Below are 8,298 nucleotides of genomic sequence, written 5' to 3'. Positions count from 1 at the left end.
CTGCATGTCTCAGTTTAGAATTCCCATTCCTCCTTGTTCCTTTGGCTGACAAAGAATATCCCATTTAACCAATTTATACTTCCTCTTATGTTGCTCATTTTGCCAGAAAAATCTTGATCTAAAATAATCTTTTTTTTAGTACTCCTTTTGGGACCTATAAAAAGTATAGCATGAATAGAGGTAGGCTAGATAAAACTGAGTTGATTAGCACTAATCTCCCTCCCGAAGACAAAATTTTTCCCTTCCTACCGCTGAGCATTTTTTCGATTCTGTTTTCAATCGCTTTCCAATCCTTATTATTTAACTTACTAATAAAGTGCATAGGTATTCCTAAACAGCGAAAAGGGAAAGGCCAACCTTGCAGCCGAACAACTGCGAGTATTGTATCTCACATGCTTTGGCTTGACCGAAGCAAAAGATTTCACTTTTATGGAAATTAATTTTAAGACCCGATAAGGACGAAGTAGTTAATACTTTAATCGTGTAGGTCAAACCATTTGCAAATATATTTGCAGCATTAGCATGCTTCTGAGTCAATCCATCACGCATACAAACTATAAAGTCTTTTGCAGTCCAACACTCACACATTGCGACTATGGTGCAGGCTCACCGGAGAACTCTGCCTCTCAGCACGTTCTTCTTATAGTACCTAGAGTGGCGTGGCTTGAAAAGGAAGGGGGTGGTGGTCAGCCTCCACCCCATCCCACTGTAGATTATCCCACCAGTCCTTCTCGCAGTCCACTACTGGGCGCCAATAATCCAGGCGATCCGAGGTGGCTGGGAGGCGCTTGAGGCTCCAGCATCCCCTCACCCAGATGTTCTGGAGCTTAGGAGCAAAGATCTTGGCCCCACATATCTGATGCAGCTTGGGAAGCTCATGCAGGTGTATGTGCTTTAGCTCTGGGAACACCAGTACACCTCGATGGTCAGTTGATATGTTGTTTAGAAACACGGAAGAGTTGAGTGAGATCGCCACAATGGACAATGTGAAGGGTCTCCAGCCTGGACAAGGTATAGTTCCATGACAATGGGAGGACGAATCTAAGCCTGGGGCACAAGTGCAGGTGTATAGCCTGCAGTTTTGTAAAGGATTTTCCAATGTACCAATTCGAATATCCTCTCGGATATTCTCTTGGGCTTCCTTCGCTCCAGATACAGCGTGCCATTAAGAGATCAACTGCCCAAAACATCTCTAATTCATAAAAGCAGAGATCTCCGTAATCAGTGGTGATGAACACTGTGTTCAGTTTGGAGCATCTTTTGATGTAGCACCACTTCAGACAAGACCAGCTGTTACGGGTGACCATGCTTTTTGGGATAATATTGGCGATGGAAAGATTGTCGTGCACAAGCAACGATTTGACCTCCACATGGAAATCAGATAGCTCAAAATGCATACCTTTTTCTCATCAAGATACATAGTTGCCTTCTCAAAGTTGACATCATCATAGATCGGTGAATTGTGCATATGTGATCCAATGATCCCAACTAATAAGTCTTGAGTGGTAAAAGGAACCATCTCCTTGTTGTAGCTTTGTCCATCTTGTATTGTGATATTACCAGACAGGTCAAGGAGCTCCAACTTCAGCATATCTGTGAATTCATCGGTACTTCCTGTCTGCCATGGGCATGTAGGCCCAATCACTCGAAGCTTGTGAATGTTCTGCAGACGTCTCTACTTAAGCTTGTTATGCCAGATTCTTCCTCTCTTTATATATACTAGTCCATTACGCGTGCCCTCGCGCGCGCCGACAAATCGCCTGGTTAAGGCGCAGATAAAAAATATGTTTAATCTTTGCATGCAGTGCATACATATCAAAGAATGGATGCAGCATAAATTTGTTTGTGCTGATCATCAGGTAATTGAAATAGCTGAGGAACTTGTAGTTGCAATTGTTAATTATGCACCTTTCTTAATACGAAAACAGATAATGTACCTTTCTTCAACTGTGTGATGGTATTTGATCAGCATCTGTATTTGGCCAATAAATGTCGAAGATAGCCCATGACAGGCAACACCATTATTGAACCACCACCATTTAGACCACCGGATGGCATGCACAGGCGAGATGGAATAGGAACTAGACTGGAACAATTTTTTAGCTGAGATGAAGCCCAGTGAGCATCTAGAAGTTGTCATGCTGCATAAACCTCATAGGATATAGCAGGCGATTAGATCTTAAAAGTTAGGCGGCCATGTAGTCCCGATAATTTCTAGAAGTTGCAGTGTTCGATCTATAATAAATTTCAGGTAAAATGTAAATTAAACATGTATGCATGAAGTAGGCAAGATCTTTTGTAGCCTGCTGAATATCACTTTGTGCCTATTCTTTTTTCAATCAATTTGCAGATAAAAAAACTTTATGACCATTTAGATGTCGTCAAGCTGCACAAACTCTTGATAACCAACAGTAGGTGCTGAAAGCATCAGAATGGATGCATCTGTTGTACCAGCTTGTAGAATGTCTATTGATTGACATATGATTTTCAGAGAGCATATGAATTTATAGGTAAAATGGAGGCGTACTTCCTCCATTTCTGTTTTACAACCTGGGATGTAAGGCAGGTATCATATGCAAGCTTGAACTGCGCGTCTGCGCCATATCTATTTTACACATCCTAAAAATACCTATAGATTTGTGAAATGGATTACAGACTAAGGAGGAATAACTGCTGTACGTACGGGTCTTTATTCTAAAAATAGAACGCGCTAATAAACAAAAAAGAGGACAGGAAGCAGATGGCAAGAATATGCATAGCACAGTCGCAGCTCGTTAGATTAAGCAAGAAAGAGGGCATTACAAAATTGTACAGGTCAAGAGGTCTCACAAATGTTGATTGAAAATTAACACAAGAGCAGGATGCATATCTGAACTGATAAGGAAAAAAGCAGGCAAGAAGGTCCAGCTCGGCATCGATCCTCACTATACAGCCTGCAGTAATGTGCAAACGCTAAACATAAGCTACATTTAAACAGGCCGGCCAAAAAACCTGCAGGCTTATTTGACGCACGGAAAAGATAGAGAGGTACACATGGAGCAGGGTGTAGACCTGAATTTTATGGAAGACGTGATCATGCCGTGGCACCGCACCGCAGTGGTGCTGTTTTGCAGCAGCCTATACAACTCAAGACGACTGCAAAGAACGATATTGGTTACAAAAGTTTATATGTGCATATATACTTTGGTAAAAAAAACGAGACCTCAAACTACTCAACCTGCATGTGCAAATAGGTTTCAGATTCATTCATGAGGCAAAAGATCAGAGTGAGGCAGTCCTCTATGGGTTCTTGGACCTGCACACAATAGGAGCAAGTGAGGTTGTCAATCAATCACTTATCCCAACCGGAAAAGGGAGTAAAATTGAGGAATCGAATGTCGGTCACATGGATGGTTACCATACCTGAGGCTCCCTGAGCTAGAAAGGGCAAGGGCAAGAGGGAAAGGAGGTGGCAGCATAGGTGGCCATCGACGCCGTTCAGGGGAGGAGATATGATGAAGGGGCTGATGTAGGTCCGCGCCACCGCCATTCGAGGGACCACCTGGGCATCCTCCACCCCTGAGACCTGAGAGCAGAATGGATCAAGATTGAACAGATGATTGAGATAGAGGAGGGCTGTTTGAAGTGATAATGAGCATAAAAAATCACAAAGATCACATCAATGTAGAAGAAGTAGGATCCCTCATATAGATTGGTACCACCACTTTTTTTTCCTGGATCATGCATTGACCTTTTGTTTTGTTTCAGTAAGTTATGCCAAAACATACATTATTGCCAAACCATCAAGATAGTTGTTGCTGACAAAAGCAGGGACGCTTCACTGTTAGTAAATGTTAATGCAACATCCCAAAAAAATGCTTGCAGTAAGAACATGCTATGAACATGATAGTCATAGATGTAAGTAAGTTCAGTGGATCTGAGTTTTTTTTTGTGCAATTAAAAAGTTTCCAAAGCTTCCATGCACATATATCATGTTTTGACAACTGAACATATATGATGGGACCTCTTCCAAATCATTTTCCAGTGGTCAGAAGCGCCATGGCAGACATGTTATGACAGAGGTCTCATACATGGCACTCACGAGAAGCAAGGCAGGCTTCTATAGAGAAGCAGCAGGAGAAACAAAATGACAGAGTACAGACCAGACCAACCTGCACGGTTGCCATGAGGAACACAAGAAACAGTCAGGCAGCCGAGGGGCATCCCGATGAATAAAACAGCTAGGTCTTCACTGTGATGTGCCACATGTTGACAAAATTCATGGCAACACATATGACTATTTCTTCTTTTACTGGCAGCTGCTCCAGCACCTGCATATTTGCCGACAACGTATGGAACCTGTATTAATTTTAGAAGTACTGTAATTTTTAGGAATACAACTAACGTAATGTGCTCACGCTATCTCAAACAAATGTGCCCTATACTATCTACAATATCTGATAAAGTAACTTTGGATCATTCATTTCAAAGTGAAGTGCACGAAGAATTCCAAATCCCATGCTCTCTGGGCCTGTACTGTAAGTAGTGACATTAAGAACATGTGAGGAACCTAACAAAAATAAAATTGCAAACCATCCGTGCTATCATGCATAATCAATAGCACAACACAAACATGTAGGAAGTCACTAAGATAATGTAACAACACGTATGACAGCAATGGTTTCGGAACCAAGTAGTTAATCTTGTGCTTGAAGAGTGAATATAAAGAGAAAAGTATAATGGGGGATATAGAGGAGGAATATGAATTGGATGTTACCTTGCCTGCTAAATGAGAATTGAAGCACTCCAATTATACTTTTCCCAGTCGCATATGCTGGCCATTAAAAAAACGGAAGTATTAGGCCAAGTAAAATACAGTTAGAAAAACAATGGGAATCATGGCTCAATATGATATATCATGTGCAACTAAATAGAATTCATCGTAAACTAGAAGAGAGGAGGTAAGGAAAATAAGAAAAGACATGCTAATCATAGTTGCAATGGCCATGCTGGTTATTTTTTTTGAGAAGCATTCGTACCCTTGCAAAGTCTTGGCATAGTAAGAACTCATCCACATTTAAGCATTAGCTTACTGAGCCAAATATCTCATATTTACGTGGATCCCCATAAAGGCAATGGCACCTGTATCAATTTACATAGCACGGCAAAAACATATATCCTCTAAGAAAAGAAAATATGAGAAATCTAAGAACAATCCAATCTATGTATATAATAGAGAGGGCACTGAGTAATTTAACAGGTCTACATAGAACCTAATTTGAGTTGGTAACACATCCCAATGCTAAACTATCAGTAGGAATCAAACACGACGCGTGCACGAACAGTATAGAGGAAGAACACATAGTGTCAGCCGCCGTCGGTATAATCTAGCTGATGACCACAGGGACAGATACATGGGAGTACAGTATGGAATAAAGCCTGAATCAAAACGAAAGATGAGAAGCTTGGGGAAATTACCAGGGGTCGGCAACGAGGAACACGAGGCAGGGGCGATGCTGGATCGGAGAACCTTCAAAGATGGACCAGCAGACCAAGACGGAGCAAACGCAGGTCCTGGCCCCCGGCGCGTGGAGCTGGCAAAGGATCCCACCTCCGGCACGAACTGAGGAAGGCCACAGGTGAGGGGACCCTAAGCACGGCGCCCGCGATACCTAGGGTTTCGGCGGATTGTGCGGTCGGGTCCTGCACGGGGACAGCGAGGCCCTGGCCGCTGCGCGTGCAGCGCGCGGGTGGCGCCTCGCGCCGCCGGTGATGCCGCGAGGCGAGGAGGGAAGCAGAGAGGGAGGAAGGGGCAGCGGCGGTGGTCGCGTCGGAGACGGTGCGACGCGAGACGCGAGGGAGAGAGCGATGGGGAGAGAGAGGAGGGGGCGACGAGAAGATTCAGGAAACAGAAGCGGAAGCTGAGTACTCCACGGGTCCTGCACGGGGAGTATATATTTGTTTCTGTGGATTTGGTGGAGAAGCCGGAGAATCCGATAAGGAACGTTGAAAAAGTCGGATAAGGTAAGGCGAAACATGAGGAGCCGCTTCAGACGAAAGCTGATTCAAGAGATCTGGACCGCAGGACCAAGATCGAACGGCTGAGGGAATTCCAGCCGACGTGGATGGCGTGAGCGTCGGCCAAAGCTCCCTGCTTTGATAGTAAGAAATATATATATCTCCCTAATGTTTATAGCCATTTCTTCCATGATATTTGACGACAAAGTCAATTCCCAATCTGTGTGACATATGTCTAGCACCCATAGGCTTTAAAAAAAATCCAGTGTTGGTCTATCATCATCAGGCACTTGTGCATTGATTTCTTCTAATTTCTGTGGTTGATTGTTGCAGCTATCTAATTCAAGGAATCTTAGTCGTCTGCAATGAAGAAAAGGAGGTGATGAAAAGTTGAAGGTGCAATGGCAGAGTTTCAGCACTTGAAGTTGCTCGGATCTCTGGAACATTATTTCATCGGGTAATGATGCTGGTGGATGGTCATGCCCTCTTCTATCAGATCCTGCAAAGAAGAATGATGTTGTAGCTGGCGCAAGCGCTTCTCCATCGGAGCTGGTGGTTACGATCCAACGCTTTGTGTCATCAAACTTGGGCAAACCATAAGGTGACTTGTCCTCTAGTCGCAGCCGGAGCTCTTCATGCAGAGCAGCAGCAACGCCCCACGCTTGGACCTGCTGACCATTTTGTATAAGCCCATCGCAAACCCAATAGTTGGAGGCATGAGTAGCCCAGTTAAAGTCTAGCACATGATCACAACCCAGGGCATCCGCATTCAGTGACAAAAGATACATTAAACATGAAGCTATTTCGTCCTGGGCGACCGAGACCACCCCTGCTGGCTTGTTCATGTACTGAGCTATCTCTGCTGCTTCTTCGTATAGCATTGTAATCCAGATTTTACTGTGATAAACATATGAATGAAGGTATACATGTGATTTGTCCACTCGCTGCCTACCAGTAGCAGCAGCAGTAGCAGGAAGCTTGGATCTTTCATGTTGGAGCTGGAGCGCTGCTGCCATTCCTGGGATAGCCCAAAGCCTGCCGCGGAAGGTCCATAATACCTTGCTAAGAATGTTTGACCATCCATCTTCAGAAGGTCGAGGAATGCCAAAATCATTCAATTCCACCCATGTGTGGCTCCCATTATGGAAGACCACCAGATTGCTCTGTCCTTCTAGGACTTGATAGATCTCTTTCCCAACATCTGTTATCTCCATCCGGGAGGCTTCATCCGTCCCGCGATAGTCATCATCCTCATCCGTTCTATCAAAGAGAGCCATCACATGCTGAGGAAGCCGGCTTCCTATATTCTGAGCAATTGTTCTCTGGACTTGTCTGCGATTTTTCCACCTAGAGCAATCTATGTGGATTATATTATGATGGAATTTGCTTCTCAGAGATGGCGGAGGGTCTTCAGCAACAGATCTGAGGACTGCGGATGCACCAAGCCCACTCCATCCATCAAAGTAGAAAACCTGATTTTTCTCGGTTGTATCTTCCAAATAAGTAATTATCTTTTGTACTCCGTCTTTGACATCATGCAACAAAAGCCCCTGCATTCGTTTAGAATAACTATTTCAGCTATTCATTTCATTTTTATAACACAGGAGCGTGCTACTGAATTCAATATATATATATTCTTTCTTTAATTTGTCTATAGATGGTTAAAGCTAATATAGTTTAATCGGTATAGAGAGATTCTAAAGTCCTTGTTTGGATGTTGTCGGATTCACCTAAATCCACATGTATTTGGTAGATTAGGGGTGAAGTTTAGTTCAAGTTTTACTCTAATTCACCCTAACACATGTGTATTGATACGAATCTAACTATATTAAACAAGGGTCTCGTTCGCTTGTCTTAAAGTTCGGCTTGTTCGGCTTGTTTTTTCAGCCGGAACAGTGTTTTTCTCTCACAACAATTCAGCCGGAACAGTGTTTTTCAGCCAGTTTCAGCCAAAGTTCAGACCAGCGAACGGGGCCCAGGTCTAAATAAACAACGCTTATATATTTACAATTGATTGAAGAGGTTCATTGTTCCGAGAAAGCCAAATTAAATTACTAACAACCTCTACTCGCTCCATATTTGGAAGGTCGACGACGCCCATCTCGCTAGTGTGACTGCAATGCAATATAAGGCAGTCCCAATGCTAAAAACCTATTAATTTTCATAAACACTACGTATACAAATCAAGATCCAAATGGATACTTTCTACAGAACAATTTTTTATTCAATCACGTACATTCTCTCTCTATTCTCTACTAATCTCATCCCTTTATGTCTTGGCTCTCGTATAGACATGATTTC

The 8,298-nt window shown here is 43.2% G+C and overlaps 1 protein-coding gene and 1 pseudogene across 1 annotated transcript; both read right to left on the bottom strand.

The window, feature by feature from the left end:
• Window positions 1-484: 484 nt before the first annotated feature.
• LOC136469863 (uncharacterized) lies at window positions 485-8,098 on the bottom strand (annotated as a pseudogene).
• On the bottom strand, window positions 1,402-5,918 carry LOC136477257 (uncharacterized). The gene is made up of 9 exons (XM_066475373.1): window positions 5,458-5,918; window positions 5,019-5,121; window positions 4,757-4,813; window positions 4,152-4,310; window positions 3,403-3,565; window positions 3,218-3,295; window positions 3,052-3,135; window positions 1,938-2,933; window positions 1,402-1,760 (listed from the first exon to the last, which is right to left on the bottom strand). The coding sequence occupies exons 2-6, from the start codon at window positions 5,035-5,037 to the stop codon at window positions 3,280-3,282; spliced, it is 414 nt and encodes a 137-aa protein (XP_066331470.1). The 5' UTR covers window positions 5,038-5,121; window positions 5,458-5,918; the 3' UTR covers window positions 1,402-1,760; window positions 1,938-2,933; window positions 3,052-3,135; window positions 3,218-3,279.
• Window positions 8,099-8,298: the final 200 nt, after the last annotated feature.

Source organism: Miscanthus floridulus, chromosome 8, assembly GCF_019320115.1.
Source record: "Miscanthus floridulus cultivar M001 chromosome 8, ASM1932011v1, whole genome shotgun sequence".
Classification (NCBI taxonomy): Eukaryota; Viridiplantae; Streptophyta; class Magnoliopsida; order Poales; family Poaceae; genus Miscanthus; species Miscanthus floridulus.
The sequence above is the reverse complement of the archived record's forward strand: the minus strand, read 5'-3'. Positions and strand labels throughout refer to the sequence as shown.

Excerpts from the sequence above, each read along its gene's own strand:
- LOC136477257 (XM_066475373.1), bottom strand. Across the intron at positions 4,311-4,756 it reads ATTCTCATTTAGCAGGCAAG|GTGCTGGAGCAGCTGCCAGT; the intron begins GTAACATCCAAT and ends GCAAATATGCAG. Across the intron at positions 3,566-4,151 it reads TCCTCATGGCAACCGTGCAG|GTCTCAGGGGTGGAGGATGC; the intron begins GTTGGTCTGGTC and ends TTCTGCTCTCAG.